General features: G+C 31.7%; 1 protein-coding gene across 1 annotated transcript in view; it reads left to right on the forward strand.

Moving 5' to 3' along the window:
- Positions 1 to 777: 777 nt before the first annotated feature.
- Positions 778 to 20,702, forward strand: part of LOC145248847 (peroxisomal biogenesis factor 19-like) — a 108,102-nt gene continuing 88,177 nt past the window's right edge. The window contains exon 1 of the mRNA XM_080110568.1: positions 778 to 1,070. Within this exon, the coding sequence (XP_079966694.1) occupies positions 890 to 1,070 (181 nt within the window). The 5' untranslated portion in view covers positions 778 to 889. The remainder of the gene's footprint in view (positions 1,071 to 20,702) is intronic.

Raw genomic sequence — 20,702 nt, forward strand, 5'->3', positions numbered from 1 at the left:
AATGGAAGAGTGATAGTAACACGCGTGGAACGTCCAAATGAGAATGCAGTTGAGAGCGAGATTTGATGTTTGTGTGTGCTTAAATACTATTTGGACCAGCTCCCAGCGAGCTTAAGAAGAAAAGTTTAGAAAAATGTCCTTGGAGAAATCCCATTGGACGGAAACATCATGTGGGGTGCTCTGTACTACGTATTGAATCGATTTAATATATAAGGCCACGCCGGAATTTGCGTGGGAGTTATTTTTTATTTTTCACGCGCCAACATAATCATAATCATACTGCGTGCCTAAATTGTATTTATTTTTATAACAATTTTTAATCTGAATCTTAACCGTGTCAACTGGCACAAGGTCAAAGATCAACCTTATGTTCAATACAGTTCTTGATGAGCAAAGTAATCCAATTTTCCAAATTTACACTACTAACGATTACTATGATATTGTCCCATTCACTACTATACACTCTTTAACCCTTATCCTCGAGTGGTCTTTGGGCCTTTATAAGTGGTGACTCCTTTGTAAAAAAAAAAGCAAAAAAAAAACAGTTTAGTAGTAAAATCTGTAAAATTTGTAAATTTTGATTTCCTTAGTTAAAATAAAAACTACTCGATCGATTTACGTAATTTTTGGAATATGACATGTTCATTCTTAACGAGTGCGTACATAATACAGACTCTTACGTATTTTCTCTACTTTTAAGTGCCGCCATAAATGCCAATAAAGACCAGATAATTTAATTGGTCTTTTGTTGAATTTTTAGTTTCTTATTGGAGGGTAATTTTTCACCGGTTCACCGGTTGTTAGATGCGGTTTACAGCGCCACCTGCGGTGCAAGTTTCACAACAGAACAAGGGCAGATCACCTACGTGAGAGAAAAGGCTGCAGCAAAATGTCGTCGGTTGGTGACTCGAGCTGTTCAGCTGTCGCCTCGTCTTCTTCAGATCAGTCTGATCTCGCAGTGGCCGGAGCTGGCATTATTATTACTGATGGGACAGACATGAATAATCACTCCAACAATCTTGAACCTACTGACAACGAAGTCGATGATGAACTAAAAGAACTACTCGACAGTAAGTCCCGTTACAATAGCTTCCACTTTTTTTCTCTCTTGTATTTTAAATTTTTATTTATTTTTTAAAAATAAATACACCTTTTAACTGAGTTTATTAACCAATCTTTCGATTACATGGTTATTTATTTTAAAATCTGGTGTCGTTGGTTCAATCCTGGGCTATTGCAATAAGCATTTAATTATATTTGTGTGTGCATTCGGCCGTGATCGTCGTCGTAGTAAGTAATAGTTAAGTGACTACAATGGTGTTGTTGTTGTGTTGGATTTTATTTTTGCCTTTTAAATGTCGACGTGTGTTTTCGGAATTAACAGCTGATAAAAACTGTTTCTCTGCACTTTAAAACGAAATTAATAATTATCATTATTGGGGTTTGAATTTTATGTTAGTAAAATATTTAAAATTTGATTAGTAAAACAATACTTGTGATCACATATTTTTATGAGGAAGTAAAAATTAAGTTTATAAGCCAAAAGCTACTGTAAACTTGAGGTGAAGATAAATATTAATGTTTATGTAGTAATTCCAACCAAAAAAAAAAAAATCTCAATACAACCAAGATTATAGATGCTTTCGTTCAGCCTCAAGAGACAATGGATATCACCCTGTAAGGTTAGCTGTACGGTGTAATTGTGAGGCAAGGGTTGCGCAGGGCCAACCCCACTCTCCTGAATCAGCACTGTTGAGTCCAATGGCAAGGAGAAGTGCTAGACGACTGAAAACAATGCCGAGATAAGCAGAGAGCACATACAGCATCTGGAATTTCCAAACGGTCACCCATTTTAGTACTGACTAGGTTCAACGTTGCTTAACTCCGAGGATTTGACGAGAACCGGTGTGGGTGTCAACGTGATTTATGCCGTATTTTTTAATTTTTATTTTTTATTTTTATAGAATACCATTTAAGACTAAATTATATTTTACATGAATTTATTGTTCGACAGGATACTCAAATAAGATATACAATGTAACCCGGATATAAGAGACTTCTTCCTGGGCCTACAACGCTCTTATGTCCGGGTTTCACTTATATCTGGGGTTCTTATATCGGTAAATTTATACAAATACCGTGACAGCGAATTAGTAGAAAAAAATGTACCCTAACCCTAACCCTAACCCAGTTTTCAGATTCGTGTTCAGCACACCGAAACGTAACAGAATACTACGTAAAAGATTTTACTAATTCGCTGTCACGGTGTTTGTATAATAATACCCTTATATCCGGGTTACTACACTGTACATTAACATTCTTATATTCGGGTCTCTTATCCGGATTATACTTTATTAAAATTTCGGTGCTTCTGCTTCTGTACTTTTGTTACCGCGCTATTTGTTTTTTTTTTAAACATTATTTTCAAGTTAAATTCAAGTTTTACGATATTTTTTTTTTTTTTTTTAAGGTGAAAGCACTCAATAATTGCAAAACACCGTCCCCCCTCCCCATGTTAAGAATGGCTTTCTAAATAATAAACAGTATTATTTCAGCACGGTAACATAAGTGCATAAGTATCAGAAGTTCTTTAATCCGCGGAATTTCAAAGAAATACGTTCTCATCAGATGAAAGATTAGAAAATGAGGTGCTAATGCAGAAATTGATCCGCGCTATTTTTTTTAAATCGTATTTTCACGTTTAATTAAAGTTTTATGATATGTTTCTTTATTCAATTGTAAGATTAAAGTACAGAATAGGCACAAAACACCCTCCCCTCCCCATGTTAAGAATGGCTTTTTAAATAACGTTATCATTTCAGCACGGATCACTCTCTGCATGAGTACCGAAAATGAAACGGAAATTTAAATTTCTTTTTGGTTTAATCTTTGTTTTTAATTGCGCATGTGCCAACAACATAGAAAACTTTTCTAGGTTTTCGGGTATGCTGACAAGGTTGGGGGTATCTATTCCGAAAGCCGTTCTTAACATGGGGAGGTTGGGAGTGTCTATTCGGAAAGCCGTTCTTCGTTTAAAAATTATTTCGTTTTTAATAAAATTTTATTTCTATATTTAAAAAAAAAATCTTTCGTTTATATATATATATATATATATATATATATATATATATATATTAGTACGATTGTTAAATGCTATTTTTTTTCGATTACTTTTGATTGTATTGGCGCATTCGCAATTCAAAAGAAAAAAAGATTAACACGGAACGAAGTTTAAATTTCCGTTCCATTTTCAAAACAACCCCAAAACAGAGCGCTCTATGAAAACTAGTCATAAAATTAAAAAAAAAAAAAAAGTGTAAAGTGTTTCCATTAATGCCAGTACCAGCAAATTAATAGCTTCTTCGCTATAATATTCATTTGCTAATATCTTTCATATGATGAGAAGAACGCATTTCTTTGAAACTCTGTGGATTAAGGAAATTTTAATATTTCTTATTTGAATATCCTATCGAACAATAAATTTATGTAAAATATTTATAGTCTTAAATTTGTGTTTTTAGATAATTTTAAATGAAAAGACTCTTGTTATTTTGTCTTTTGGTTAAAAGCAGTGTGTTATCTTTTCTTCTGATACACTAGGTGTATCAGAAAGTAGCCATTAAAAATGATGATCAGAACTTTAATAATTCAACTTACTATTTTTCGAAGTCTATAACTTCTAGAAAAATGTAATTCAAACCCTAATTTTTTTTTCAATTAAAGGAGCAAAGACCAAATTTTAAAAAAATAACAGCTTTAATAGCAAATTATGTAATTTTTTTTTTCTTTTTTAAACGGTTTTCTTTAAAAAAAATATAAAGAAAATCAACATATTTTGACTTGCTTATATAGTAATTGTCTGTATTTTTGAGATTGAGATTGTCGGACTGACTTCCTCATCTTGGTTGTTATAGTCACAACGTTTCAGCCGTTTTACCCTCCGTCAGGTGTTTTGTCTTGAACTGGGGAACCGTTTGTTAGGAGTCTTGAACCCAACCCTTTATTATTATTACGGGGGGTACCGTGTTCGGACTCCAGCTAGGCTCTGAGACATAGTTGTTGATTCTCTGTTTTGAATGTTACTTTTTTACTGCCTTCGTTTAGGATTGAACTCAACACCTTTGGGTAACTGTAAACTTTGATACAACGTCTAGGACCACTCGGCCATATGTCACTATCTATATATAATATATAGATATATATAAATGCCAAAAAATCACTTACTTAAAAAAATATGCTATTGAATGGGTAGTTCTATCCTTCATTAAGAATTTATCCATATTTACTTTTTATATTCCATGTATCTTTTTAAATAAAAGGATTTTTTAAAGCGAGGGTCGTAGAAAATCGTATTTTCGCAACGTGTTTTGCGCAAAGCTTTAAAGAGCTGCTGCTGCTGCTAAAATGAAATTTATGAAACACGGATTCGTTCAAGGGACATAAATGTCTTTTTTTATTGCGTGTGTTAACCAAAATTAGTATTTTTCATCCTCCATAGTTAAAAAGGAAACGAACATTCACTTATAAGTTTTTCCCCTAGAACAAAAAATCCGCTTCGTTGATTATTTTTTTTTTTTAATTCTTTTAATGAAATACGAGTTTTTGATTGATATATTTTAATACTTCTTTATCGATTAAATTTTTTTTTTTTAAATAGCTAAAGAAAGAAAACATTCAATGAAATAGAAATATTTGCCGTCAGCGTTTGGTATTTACTTGACGATGTAAGCATAACATGAGCTTTCATTTAAAAAAAAAAAAAAATCAACGTTGTTTTAAAAAAAAAGTTTTACACTTTAGACTTTACAAGTAAATTTCCCCCAAAAAAATTTATTTTTTTGTTTTAAATTAGAATATTTTCTTTATTGATCTTTTATCTTCAATTTCTGATATATAAAACTTTGGCACATAAATTATTAAAATTTTAATAGACATTTAAAAATGGGGAGGGGGGGTGAATTTGAAAAAAAAAACGTTTCTCTAAAATATTGTATTTTTGTCTATTGGAAAGAGTATAAAATTTCACATTGACCCTTAAAATATGGTAAAAATTGAACCCATAGAAAAATTTTGATAGATTTTTAAAGTTTAAAAATTGAAAAATATTTAACTTGTAAAATTCTATTGATCTTATTACGTAAAAAAATGGCTGCATGAAGGCACGCCAGCATTTTGTAAACATTTTATAAAGTTATTTTAAAAAATAAAAAATATTTCTATTTTTTAAACAACTTTTAATAGTTTATTTATTTTATTTATTTTATTTTTAGTATATTCCATACAGAAGATAAACAACCCACTTTAAAAAGAGAAATTACGATTTTTTTTTAATATTTTATTCAGTTTTCTGTTAGGGGTGTCAAAAATTCCCCCAAACTTCTTATACACCTACTGCACTCCATCTTTCCTTTCCCCGACCAATCAAGGGGACATCCTCCTAGACTGAAGCAATTTTTCTACTTAACCCATTGTGTAACATTTTAGATATGATTTCCAAGTTCAATTCCATTTTTCTTGTTTACCTAATTGTTAAGTGAAAGTACAGAATAGCTACGAAACGCCCTCTGCTCCCCCTTGTTATGAATGGATTTCAGCACGATCCGTATTCTACACGAGTATCGCAAAAAAAAAGAAATAAAATGTATACCCGAATTCAGATTGAGCAATTTTTTAGGATGATTTTCCTCTCGTTAAAAACCGACGTTGCGTCTAACTGTGCCCTTGTGGGGAGGCAAGTGAATTGGTTTTGCAGTGTTAAATTCTTATATTCGGTGCTTCTACAGAATTTAAACAACCAAATTGACTTTTGCCGAAATAAACCAGACTTAAATTTATGCTAGGGTTAGTTTGTTTAAAAAAAAAAAAAGTAAAAAAGTTTAGTTCAAATTCTGTTGAAGCATGGAACATTCTTAACCTCTTAATTTTTCCCAGATTTTAAGTGAAAATGTCAAAAAAACATAAAAAAAAAAATTATTAAAAATAAATTCAAATATTAATAGAAAAGGTACTTTTGCAGAGAAAGTACCGTGCTATTTTTTAAAATAGTATTATTAAAAAGGTTTTCAGTATCTTTTGTATATTAAATTGTTAGGTGAAAGTACAGAATTACAAAACATGCTTCTCTCCCTATGTTAAGAATCTGTTTCTAAATGTTATTTCAGCACGGTACCTTCTCTGCATAAGTACCAAGAAAAAAATCAATAAAAAAAAAATAAGGGTAGTACAGGTGCGTCTTTGTTAATAATAGTGAAGGTTGAAATATTAAATTTCAACTAAAACCAATGGTATTTAATTATGTCGCAGTAATGAACATATCCAAATATTACGAAAAACGATAAGATAGAAAATTATTAACGAACACTTTTCGCGTCGACACCATTAGTTTAATTGGAAATTCAATATTTTGATTTTCGCTATTATAATGAAGAAGCACCAATTTAAGTTTACTATGAAAAACGTGACAATCCTTCTTTCTATTTTTACCTTAACATGAAAAAAAAATAAATGGACATTTTGCAATATAGACTACAAAACTAAAGTAATTTTGACTTTTTGAGATGAGATGTGAATGTTTGTATTGCTTTGATTAATCGGACAATTATTTTCATCTTGGGTGTCATTGGCACAACGTTTCGGTCGATGCACCCCACGACCTTCTTCGGGTGTTGAATACATGTTTCTTTTTTTTCTACTAAGGAAAAGAAGGGTTCGCTCTGCATTGCAAGAATTCAAACTGTGGGTTTGAGGGTGGGTCCGTAGATCATAAAAGTTCATCAGGGGGTCACTAAGAGATATATATATATATATATATATATATATATATTTATTGTATAGTTTTTTTTTTTTTTTTTTTTTTTTTTTTTTTTGAAGGCTTTCCTATGACTCAATTTTAAGGAGTATCTATGCTAATTAATATTAGTGAAAAAATTTTTACGAAAATTGTTTGCAGCCAAATTTTCGCACAAAAACTGATTTAAAAAAAAAAAAAAAAAAAAAAAAAAAAGCTTGCTACATGTCTGGATACCTTTATGTAAAATTACACATGTTTAGACCAAAAATTTGCTAAATAGTTTGCTAGAGACTGCAAAGGTACAAACCTTTTGAACTTTTTGACCCCTTGATAGCCAAAATTTCGGCTAAAAACCGATTTAAAAACTTGCCCTATATCTGAATACACTTGATCTAAAATTTCAAATGTTTAGACCAAACATTGGCTGAGGGGTCAAATTTTTTTTAACTTTGACCTCAATTTTGACCCCTTAACATTTATTGTTTTGGGCTCAAATCAAGTTAAAAAGTTTGATCCATGTCCAAGGAACCTACATCTAAAATTTCAAGTGTCTATACCCAAAATTGGCGGAGGAGTTTGATAGTTTTCTAAAGTCAAATCATTGAAATTTGACCCCTTGACGGCCAAATTTCTGGCTGAAAACCGATTAAAAAGATTTTCCCAAATCTCAACACCCCTTATGTCAAATCTGGAGTCTGTAGATTGAAAATTGACAGAGTAATTTGGTAGGGAAGTGTACACAGACACACAGACAATTTCACTTTTCTAGATATATAGATTGATATAAGTTTGAATATACATAACGCGTTTTGGATGGTTTTGTACGTCCTCATCAGATTTTTTGTGGAAAAAGGTAGGTATCTATATGTATGGAGTACTGTTGTCACATTTGGGCTGGTGCACCTGCTGCTTGTCTTTCACTCTTGGACAGGGTTCAAAAAAGAGTCGCCAACCTGATCGGTCCTGAACTGTCATCTAGGCTTCAGCCTCTGTCTCATCGACAAAATGTTGCATCCCTCTGCCTGTTCTACGAATACTTTATGGTGAATGGTCTGACGAACTGCAAGCACTTATACCATCTCTACGTGACTACGCCTGACAAACCCGACAAGCACCTAAGTCTCATCCCTAGGTGTAAGAAAGCCTTTTACTCCAATAGTTTCTTCCCCAGAACTGCAAGTCTTTGGAACTCCCTTCCGGGATTCTGCTTTCCCAACTGTACTGATATGCAGAAGTTCAAGTGTAATATGGACAGACATCTTGCTACTCATCTCCCTTCATGATGGCCCCTCAAATTATGTCCCTAATAATAGCCCTTACTTCAAAGTGGCACTGTGCCTTTTTTGGGGTGAAAATTGAATAAATAAAATAATTAAAAAAAAAAGGATAAAAAAAGGTTTCAGGAAGCCATTTTGAAAAGTAACGCTAACTAGCTAATTTCATTTGTTATTGTTCAATGCAACAGATGTTAGAGTTTAGCATTATTGGAAATGTTGCACTGCCACACTGTTCTATCACTGACCTATCGGACTAGCAGCAAAATCCCACCCCTTAACTGTATTCCATAAATGTCAGATTTTCTGTTTTGCTAGCTCCTTTCCTCAAACCATTTGTCTTTAGAATTTGCTTCTTATTCCATTACCCACCTCCGTCCGTGCTAGCATGTAGAAATTTAAATGTAATGTGAACAAACCTCTTGCTGCTCTGCTCCTCCTAATCCAGTTGTATAAACATGGTCACTGTCATAGTATTTCTTCATGTCTTTGTCGTAATATACCTTGCTTTGAGTCAAATGTTTTAAAAAATATATAAAACTAGCAAGCCCCATGTCCTGGTGTTGCCCAAGGTTATTTAAAACAAAAAGGGCTAAGTGAAAAATATTAAGTATTCTTTTTTTAATGAATATACACTTAAGGTTAATTTGTTTCCATGAACGTATGTTCTGTTGTGGTGTGGTGGGAGTGGGTGATGAGATGTATATATTCTCGAGTGTATATATTATGTATGTGGTGTCTATATAATTATGACATGGCTGTGACCGTCTGTCTTCTGTGTGTGCACATTGGTGTCTGCAGTCATGGGTGTGTGTGTGTCACAAAGATGCAATGTTGAACACAACACCGTTTGTTCTTTTTTATTTCTCGATTTCCTCAATACTATTTCCATTATTCTCATAAGATCGCAAGACACTACCTTTTTCTTGTTCTTCGTCAGTGCCTCTTGCAATGATTCATGCCTGCTCTCCAAAAACACAACTTTATTTTATTGTTTGGAGAACACATCGCTGAATCAATTCAGAGCTTTTTTTTTCGTCTTGAATCAAGATTCTCTCATTAACTATTGAACTGACGAACTGACGATCGACAAACTCAAACTGAATGCAATTAACTAGAAAATGCATGTGCATCCCTATTTATTTTAAGGGGTATGTGTGAAGTGGTAACCCTCGTTACCCAGCTTGCACTCAAAACTCACAAACCTGCCCCCGTAACCTTTCTTAGCATGCAGGTGCACGTTTTGTCACCAGAAGTTAATGGGTTTGAAACCTGTCAACCTCAACCCTTCGACTTCTGTGCACTTGCGTTCAACTTAGTAGCTCGTTAGCTGCACTATTTACACACATCTATCCGGGCTCTACATTGCGAGTGAAACAGTCGCATTTGCGAGTGATTTTTTCAAAGTTGCAATTAGAAATAATGAAACGCTTAATTTTTGGCAATTGTATTTCTTTCACCTACAATCTTCCAAAGCTTAGTACTGAATGAAAAAATATCTTTTCAAGTTTTTTTAAATTTTTTTTTTTTATATATAAAACAAGGTTAAATTATTTAAACAATAAAAGTTTAAGAGAACAATATAGTCTTTTTTTTTTTTTTTTTTTTTTTAACAAAGGTTGTTTAAAAAAAGTATCGGAAGAAATTAGAATATTTATACCTCCAGTATCAACAAAAAATTTGTTGTATATTTAGAATTACACTTATTAAAAAAGAAACACAGAAAAATCTTTATGTACATAATCGTCAAAGAACGAAAACGTCATATTCTAAAAATCATGTGGGTTTGGCTAGTAACTTTTCTATTTGTCTAGTAAACGAAAATATTTAGTTGTCAAAGGTCAACTGAAGATAAATTTGTCCGTAGAGCCCTGCATATATTAATGAAGCAGTATTGGAAAATGCTGAAACCAATGTATTTGTGTTTTCCTAGTGCATCAGGAACATTTTTTTTAAGGACGAAGAATAGTATCTGTTGTATCTTTTGGGTTATGAGGCAAACATCATTCTATACTAAATCAATTTTTTTTTGTTCCAACCCAGAGTTCTCCCTGTTCTGTGCAGTGTGATATATCTCATATTAAGAACTGACCTTCTGTTAAAATTTGGCCTTGTGGGGAGGCAAGGAGAATATTAAAATAATTATTTAAAAACCCATTCTTAACCTTAGACAGGTGGTGACTTATTAAAAATTCTGTACTTTCATCTAACACAACTTCTGGTAAAAAAATAAGCTAACTTGCAAAGCGTAAACCCCTTAATAAAAAAAGCAGTTTTAGTATCTTACCCACTTTTCCCCTAAAAATGTTACCAAAGGCAAGATAAATGACTCTTGTAAGTGTTTTTGTACTTTCATCTAATGTACTGAATAAAAGTACTGTTAAAATCAAAATAATTTGCTTGCAAATTCTCCAAAAAAGTGTAAATGTTAACTATCTCACATAGCCTCCCCTCCCCTCAAAAAGTCAAGATCTAGTACGGTTCAACCATTTAAAAAGATGTTAAAAGAAGAAAGTTTTAAAAAAAAGTAATAAATCGTTCTTGATTAGTTTCCTATATCAAATGAACGTTATAGGAACACATTCCTAAAAAAAATAACGTGATTTTGAAAGTAATTATGAAAATGGGAAGGGGGTGGGGTCTTAGACAAACAGTGTGTACTTTCATCTAACAATTTATGAAATAAAACGGAACCAATGGAGACTTTTCCCATTGTCAGAAAAAGAGAGAGAGAAAAAAAAAAAGCTTACAAAAGGTAACTCTTCTCTCTACACGGGTAATTGTTGTAAGTGAAATTATTCCAACCATGTCTTTTGAGTTTCTGTTCCCAAAAAAGTAAGAAACAGAAATACAACCAAAAACTAATTCAACTTGAGTATCCTATTAAAATAAAAGAAGCCTGTTCTATTGGAAGTGAATACATTTGGCCTTGAACATATATTTGGTGTTTGTATTTACGAAGGTAATCTTTATGTATGTGTATTGTAAACCTGTGGTCAAGGAATATTTTTTTTAAGCTGATGTGAAAATTTGACTTCAAGAAAGCCAATCTATTATAGTATGATGATAAAGCTTCATACTAGTTGTATGCACAGACAACCATGTTGAGCAAGCTTGGATATTCATTTATGTGATGGTCTGCTATTCTTAAAATAGCATATGTAAACATGTATAGCGAGCTAGTAGGTTTCAGTTAAACTGTTATTCGGATGAGCAATAAAGAATAAGGGAGCATTTATTAAGTTGATATGTAATCGTAATGTATTATGCATTAAAAAGTAATACGGTGAAAAGCAAAGACTAAACTGGTGACATAGGATAAAGTTACCAAAAAAAAAAAAAAAAAAAAAAAAGCAGTGAGTTTGGATTACAGAGGAGGAGAAATTTGGCGTGAAAGACTTGGCTACTCCCTTGATGGGATTACATATTTGAGTGAGTATATCTTATAGGGAATAAAATAGGAATCATAATAAAGGGACAAAATGTATGTAATGTGGGCTAGGAACACTCTTTAGTAGTAACTAAGTGATGAGCATAAAGTTGTGTGTAGGAAGTGTTTTTCTTTTCTTTTCTTTTGTACATAGGAGTCACTACTTATCAAGACCCAGCCATCACTCGAGGATAAGGATTAAAGAGTTTACAGTAGTCAATGGGACAATATTGTAGTAATCGTTAGTAGTGAAAATTTGGTAAATTGGATTGCTTAAGGGGAATGGTTCATCAAGAACTTGTTTATGCTGAACTTGAAAAGGACCATATTGTAGTCAGCTGGAAAGCGGGCAAACTGAAGAGCATTCCACAGGTGTGCTGTTCTAAGAAAGAAGCTTTGTTCATGGAATCTACATTTAGGTTTAGGCACAGATAAAAATTGGAGGAAATTATTGATAGTGTTTCCAGCTAGACAAGTGTTTCTCATGAAAGTTTGGCAAGGGGGGGCATAGATTGGAGCTCAGACGAGCACTTGCCATGAAAATAACAATAAAGCAGAGACAGGCTTGCAACATCTCTTCTGTGAGAAAGAGGATGCAGAGAAGAGAAAAGAGCGTCTCCTACTAGGCTACAAAGTTTATTTTGAACTCTGTCAAGGCAGGATAAGATCTTTCTAGCAGCTCCTGCCCAGATGTGGCAACAGTACTTCATCGTTGGATATACCTGGCTCTTATATAGATAGAAAATTGCATCAGCAGTGAGATATCTACTGGATCGATAGAAGGATCCCATCATTTTTACTTTAATTCTATACTGTCGAAAGTGGCAGGGGAAAAAATGATTTGATTTTATATTAGAGGAGAAAAGAAGACAAACTAACAGGCTTTGTTAGAAGCCGTCCAACACATGCCAGCATTTAATGAACATTAAACCAAATAAGATGATGATAGCAAGAATACGCGTTGTCTGGGAATTAATGATACTCTTCTCAAACCCCATGTTATTGGGTAATTACGTTGATTCCTGACCCCTGCAAGTTTATCGGAAAGACTATGCAATAGATTAAAAAATTGTCTTGTCTCTTATTTTTTTTAAAGATTAGACATCCTGAACATATTGGCGTTAAATCAATTTAGTATGACGTATGAAAGAGAAAATAAAAATACATTTTTTATAATTACTAAATTACATACTGGCATAAATCCAACATGTTCGTAGTTGACATAAAAACAATGAAAATGGAGATGTCGACCAAAAAGAAGAGTGTTTTTGTTTTTTTGTTTTTTTTCTAGTAAATTAGGAAAAAATAATTTATTAAAAACAGTTAAAATATTTATAGCAAAAAATATTTGCTTCATAACAAAATTCTTCTTTATATAAATCTGTAAACTCCATTACCAACAAAACGAAAAAGTGATAAAAAAAACAAAAAAACAACAAATATATAAATGTTACCAAACGTCAGATAAGTTACTCTTCCACCTATTTAAAAAAAAAAAATTTTTCTTGTGGTTTATTTTATTTTCAAGCGTTTACTTTGAAACACAAGTAGTGTAGAGTGCTTCAGTTAGAACAAGAAGAAAATGACAGGTACGAGACTGTCATCTTTGGAGTTTTTATAATCGCTCAAAAATTGAAAATTAAGCAAAAAAAAAAAAAAAGTACTGATAAAAACCCACCCTATGAATGTCACTGTGACATAATTTATATGGATCTGGGAAATGATTTTTTTTTTTTCTTTTTTTTTTTACAAAGGAGTCCCCACTTATCAAGGCAGGGAGGTGACATCAAGAACTCTGCACAGGTATCTCATGTGAAGAACATGGAACATCCTTTTCTAATGAGCATATGGCCCCAAGATTCACTGTCGTATATAGTAAGGTGTTGATGACACATGCTTTATACACCTGAATATTGGTTTTGATGGTCAGATGCTTGGTTTCCCCAGATATGTTTGATTAGCTTGGCCATAGTTGTGGCTTTTTCAATCCTTCTGTTTATTTCATTTTCTAGTGAGAGCATGTCTGTTGTTGAACCTGGGTACTGGAATCGATTTACAACTTCCAGGTTCGCTCTGTTGATGGATATAACAGGTGATGTTGCTTGGCCCAAAACCTATCTCTTTTGGCTTATGGACAGACTAAACAGGTCATATGCATTTTAAAATCCATCCATTTAAACTCCTTGTGTGACCTGTCGTGTGCGGCCCGACATATTGCCGACTCCAAACGTCGTGTATTATGGATTTTTTTCATACGACTGTTCCTCTTATAACCGGATCGTTATTTTCTCGCTGGTGACTGTCGATGGGAACATGTGGTTTCACAAAGTGAAAATATAATAAGTCGTGGAATAAAGAAAGGAAAAGCACAAACGCCAATGTTTCACATATAATTGATGGTTGGACTTGTGAGTGTGTGTGTGTCTCTTCTCCCCGTTCTATCGATGTTACGTGCGTCTGTCAGTCACAATTCATCTCTATTTCTGATTCACAGTCAATTCTAAATACTGTCCAACTCCCATCCGCTACGAAGGGCATCTAGTTGTCAACTGTCTCCTCTACATTGGTATCTGAGGTCGCCCACCCCAGCTACCGGAAGCTGCCCTTCCCTGTTTTATCTGTAGGTTTCTATTGTCATTGTCAACTCTAAAAGCTCAATCTAAAAATACCTACAGATTCATTGTTTGCTACTTCCTATCTATTGTTTATTGTAGGATATTTCCTATTTCTTTGTCTATTGCCTCCCCCCCTCCTCTCAGCACTTAGTGACTCAAGTCCACCTCAGGTCCACTTTATAGTATCACACAGAGTAGCAAGCAATAGCTGCATTATCTGCAAAAAGCAGGTCCTTGATCATAGTTTCTCTTATCTTTAAGTGCAAATGAGCAATGTTAAAGAGATGACCATCGGTTCTTGTATTCAAGTAGACACCATCGTGTGATGGCCTAAAGACATGTTTCAATTGAATGATGAAGAAGATGCTGAAAGAGTTGATAAGACACAACATTGCTTTACACCACTTTTTACTTCAAATTCATTTGAGATGTCGCCATCAAACTGCATGTTACTTATCCTGTCATGAAAAGATTTAATTAGACTCCACAATTTTGGTGGGCAGCCAATAAGAGGCAGCATCCTCCAAAGACGATCTCGAAAGCCTTGGTCAAGCTAATGAAATTCAGATACAGTGGCATGATCTGCTGTCTGCATTTTTCTTGGAGAAGGTGCAGAGAGGAGATACATGTCTACAGTGGATTTTTCAGATTTGAAGCCGCACTGTGATTCCAGGTAGATTCTCTCTGCCGGAATGTGAAGTCTCTGCAGGATGACGTGTGCAAACTATTTTCCAGTAATGCTCAGTGGGGAGATGCCTCTATAATTATTGCAGTCAGTGTGATCGCTCTTATTTTTGTAGACAGTGATGATGACTGCATCCCTCATGTCTTGAGGGACTTCATCTTCCTCTCAACATTTTGAGCAGCAGGTAATGAAGTCGTACTAAAAAGGCACACTTGCTGCATTTTATTCCTTTCCCTGGTATGCAATCTTTTCCTAAAGGAAGCTTGTCTATAGCTTTTGAGACATCCTTTAAGGATGGGAGGTAATAATAATTAGGGCTATGACAACAGCATATTCTTTTCACTGTTTTGACTCTCGAGTGTGTATTCGTTGATATCTTATATGCGTTTATATAGTGATGTGGTTCTCGGTTGATAAACTGTCGGATATATACTCGCGATCCAAAACAATGATAAGTATATGCTGTTGTCATAGCCCTAGTAATAATCTATATATCTATAAAAGTGAACGTGTGTGTGTGTGTGTGTGTGTACATTTCTCTACGCAATAACTCTGTTAATTTTTAGTCTACAGACTCGAAATTTGACATACAGGGTACTGAGATTTGGGAAAATGTATGTGATCGGTTTTCGGCCAGAAATTTGGCTGTTAAGGAGTCAAAGTTTAACGATTTGACCTTTGAGAACTCTACCAAACTCCTCCACCAATTTTGGGTCTAAACACTTGAAATTTTAGATATAGGTTCCTTAGACATGGATCGAACTTGATTTGAGCCCAAAACAAATGTTAAGGGGGGGGGGTCATAATAGGAGTCAAAGTTAAAAAAAATTTACTTTTTTTTTTTTTTCTCAGCATACACCTCCAAACACTCGGGCAACGCCGGGCACCCATGCTAGTAATAAACAAAATCCATGTGTAATTATGAAAGTTATATTGACTTTACTTTTTCCATTTTTCTTGAGTCAACATAACTTTGATTACTTCGCTGGTATGCAATCTTTGGTGCTTATTCAGATTGGCATTTATGGCGATATTTTAAAATTAAAGAAAATACAGAAATCTCTGTATGATGTATGTAACAAAAATAACAATTAAATAGTTTTAGTTTTATTCAAGAAAATCAAAGTTTACTCTATTTTGAAGATGGTGAAAAAAGCGTCCATATTACAATCAGCAAATCGATAAACAAGGGCAGACAACCCTAATGCAAGTGGAAACTGTCAAAACAATCACTGATTACCTTCCTTTATGTTCTCTAGAAAAACATGGCCTCGTCTGTCACTTATCAGTAAAAAAAAATTGGCAGATTTGTTTTTCGTAAATAGTAAAAAGAAAAAGAAAAACTTGACCAATTTTTGTGATTTTTGGAATATATATGTATTATATATATATTCATTATGTGATAAATAGGTACAATATAAAAGGTTTTTTTTTTCTTTTTCATTTTTGTTTATCGCTATAAGTGTCCCTCTGAATAAATATCCAATCTTTTTCTGGAGTTTTCCTTGAAGGAAGCTTGTCTTTCGCTTTGAAGACCTCATTTAAGGATGGGGGGATGATAATAATAAAAAAAATGTCCATGTGTAATTTATGGAAGTTATGTTGACTTCTTCCGTTTTTCTTGAGTCAACGTAACTTTATTTGTTAAAAGGTAAACACTTCAAAAGTTCAATTTCTATATATATGTATATGTATATATATATATATATATATATATATATATATATATATATATATATATATATATATATATATATATATATATATATTTTTTTTTTTTATTATAGATTGATTTTATAAGTTTATCAATCAAGCATGGACAGTAAGTTTTATACGCAAATAGGGTTACAAAGTAATTTGTTCCCTTTTTTTTTTTTTTCATTTTTTTTTTAAATTTTATTTTTTAATTTATTTTTTTTAAATATTATGGCTGACTATACGAAGAAACCGAAATGCATTGCGATGGATATAATTTTATAAAAAGGATAAGTGCTTGTACAAAAATAGTAAATTTAGAAGCGAACTCATTTCAGGTAAAAACACTTACGTAGTTAAGTAGGCACAACCAAAACAGGAAAAGTACTTTTTTGACGGAGTCTCTCTTTAAAAATCTACCAAGAATCAAATAATTATCCAATTAATATGAAATGTTCACCGATTATTAAGTGAAGAATGAACTTTATAATGGTGTACTTTTTTTGTGTTTCATAATCGATTTTTATATATATATATATATATATATATATATATATATATATATATATATATATATATATATATATTTTGCCTACAACCCATCCCCCCTTTATTTGTGGGCACAAATATGCTTAACATAATCGGCCGAAATTGAACAAAATATATTGTGTTGTGGGGAGGATGAGGATTGTAGATTAAAAAACAAAACAAAAAAACTGCGCACGTACCAGATTTTATGGTTTAAATCCGAATTTTGAATGTTTTATTTTTCATCTTTTATGTTTTTGAAGTGTGAAATTTGTTGAATATGTTAATAAGTATAATCTTTCAGATTAGCAAAAAATACATATTTTCATTATTTTTGCGAAAAACACTACTTTTAAATCTTTTAAAAATGAATTAATAATTTTCTTTTAGTGAGCCCAATATTGCTAATGTACCATTAAATAGGAAGTGCTTTGAAGAATCGATACCAAAAAAGAAAAAAATTGATAGATAACTGCGCATTTTGCTAAAAATACAATAATTTCTTTCTGCAATTTCTTGTTTCACCTATAATGGACCAAGCATGATACTAGATGTAGGAATTGTTTTCAACACGTACGATGCCTAGCATTCCCAAAATGGTCACCTATCTGGTACTGGCCAGCCTCATCGTTGCTTATCTTTAGGGGGTTATGTAGGCAATAAATATATATATCGCTTATGAAAAAAGAATTAAACGCTTCACTTAATTGTAAAATCAAATGTTAAAAATACATGGCTAAATGAAGTTTTAGTTCTATCCAGGCTTCCGTAGTTTAAAATATCATGAATTTTTTTTTTTTTTTAGTTTCGCTACGTATATCTATAGTGATATAAAAAGTTGGAATTATTTGAAATTCAGGTACTTATATTATATTTTTGTATATTCTTATAGTAAATCATCCTAAATCTTATTTTCAAAAACTTAAAAACAAAAATATTTAAAGGTTTTATCGATTGAAACAAAAATGGTTGTGAATGGTGTGGTTCAGGAAAATTTAAAATTCTATTAAAAATAGTAGAAAAAGTTTTATATTATTCTGCTTTTCATGTGATAAAATTCAGGCTTTTATCTTTCTGGAAAAAAAAAGTTGTTCAAGAATAATGGAGTTTAATAGTTTAATTCGTTTAAAAACAACAACTACTTGTTTATTTTTTCTTTTTTTTTTTTTGCCCGTGCTTACAGTTAAATGTTATTTCGAAATTGGTATAAATTTTAAAAATACAAAAAATGATCCGGTAGATAGGCTAGATGTATTTAAAAAAGAAAAAAAAAAAAAAGAAAATCGTAGATTCGTGGTTGGAGATTTTTAATTTTGTTCAATGCGAATTTCAAGAAAAGCAAGGGAGATAAGTCAGATATTCATAACTTGTGAGAATCTAACTTTATCTCCTTTGCTTTGAAATTAAAAAAAAACAAAAAAAACTCCAACTTTAAAACCTACGATAAAATTCGATATATATATATATATATATATATATATATATATATATATATATATATATATATATATATTTTTTTTTTTTTTTCTTGTAATTATTTTTCTACTGGATCATTTATTGGTATAAATTTTGGAATTTATACCAATTTTAATGACACATGATTGTAATGTTTTCACCTAGAATGCGTTATATTAAATTTATATGGGAAACTGATCCCCACTCTAATTTCTTTTTATTTATTTTTCTGTCAAGTGTTTACACGTAATTATAAAAACAAAAGGAAAGTAAAACTTCTTTTTGTGTGGTGGGGCGGGGAGAGTATGATTGGACTGAGGGACCAATATTTTTTAGCGATGGAACGATTCCAGTATTATTTCCGATTCCGATACAATTACCGATTCTGTTCCAAATTTCTAAATATAGTTTTTTTTAGGGAGGGGGGGGGGCGCAAAAGTCCATGTAATATGTGCATATATTTTCCCGAACGTAAAAATATACAATCTATAAATTTCATTTCACTAGGTACCTCCAACACTGCGGCGGGTGTTGGAGTCCAACACCCGCCGCAGTTTTAATCCTCCCTGTATGTAAAACGATGTAACTGTAATTTAATATCATCCAACTTTTTTTACCATTTAAAAGAAAAAGCTTCAAATAAACTAATATATTTTTAAATTTTTTACAGGATACAAAAATAATGAAAATGCGAGACAAAAATCGTGTTTACATTATCGACGCTTTAAAACAACGTTCCTATGTAGTGACGTTTTTTTTTTTTTAAGCCGTTCGTTGACACACCCACGTTTTAAAAATCTATCAAAAATCAAATAGTCATATTTTCCTGAAATTTTCGATATTTATTCATTATTAAATAAACTTACATAATAAAAGTAGGTTTTTTATGTGTTCTAGCCCCGCCCCGTATTTCATGTTACGAAAACTAAAAAAAATAAATATAGGTTGATAAAAATTTCAACATTTTTTTTAAAGCTGAAAAGATCAAATAATTAAAAAATAGTTATATATATATATATATATATATATATATATATATATATATATATATACACTGTCAAGAATTGTATAAGTCAACTGAATTAAAGGAATAAATTATAAGATGGTCAACATCATGAATTTTGGAATATAACTTTTTGTCATTTATTCTCTATAATGCTCTGTAATTACATCATTGAGCTTCTTAAATAAGGATATATATATATATATATATATATATATATATATAAAATCCCGTCATTTTTTTTTCACTTTAAGTTGTAAATAAAATTGGACATAAAATTAATATTATGTTAAAAAAATAAAATAATATTTCTTGATTTTTTTTTTCTCTCGGTAATATAATTATTTGAATTGCAACAAAAAAAAAAACAATTCTAAAAAATATTTTTAAAAAGCTTTAAATGATATTAAATTCAAAATATTACGCGATATGAAGTTTAAAAACAGCTTTTTTTATATAACACGTTTCCAATAAAAAAAAAATATATATGTATTCATATAATAGAATATATGACTCTTGAGATAATAAAAATTACAAAAGCAAAATCGACTAAAAAAAATTCGTTTGGATTTGATTATTTAAAATGCAAAGGTGATAATCAAAATTTGCGCTTTTTTTTCCAAAAATGTACGGACGCCCGTAAGCAACACTATTTTTAGATATCTGTATCAATAGAAGAGGTTAAAATTAATTTTATCGTCTGTGTAGTTAAAAATCTATTTGTTTTATAAAAGTTAAGTTTTATATTGTTTTTCATCCATTTTTTTTTTATTGTACATTTTTATTCATAAATTTCTGCATAAATGATCTATAGAAATTGACCCAAACACATGAAATGATGACGTCACTACTTGTCTATAATGGTGACGTTTTACACAACGATTTGAAGGTACCTACATTTCATCATTATACGAGCAATAGAAAAATAAGTTTTAAACAAAAGAAAAGTAGAAAAACAAAAAGAATCGTTTATAGCATCGGAAACTAGATAGGAACATTTCAGATTCCGATACCCACAAAAGTTTCGATTTATTTATTTATTTATTTATTTTTTATTCTCGTTTCCTATTATTTGTCATAACATTAATATATTTACTTTTAATAAAATTTTATCCTTTGCCCCCTCGCTATCAACAGAAAAAAAATCTTTTCATGTACGACTATGAACTAACACCCTGGAAATATCTGGAAAATGTTTTTGATTTTATAGCTTAGGTTCACTTTACC

The sequence above is a fragment of the Euprymna scolopes genome, chromosome 27 (assembly GCF_053919585.1).
Source record: "Euprymna scolopes isolate OS-2025 chromosome 27, ASM5391958v1, whole genome shotgun sequence".
In the NCBI taxonomy this organism is placed as follows: Eukaryota; Metazoa; Mollusca; class Cephalopoda; order Sepiida; family Sepiolidae; genus Euprymna; species Euprymna scolopes.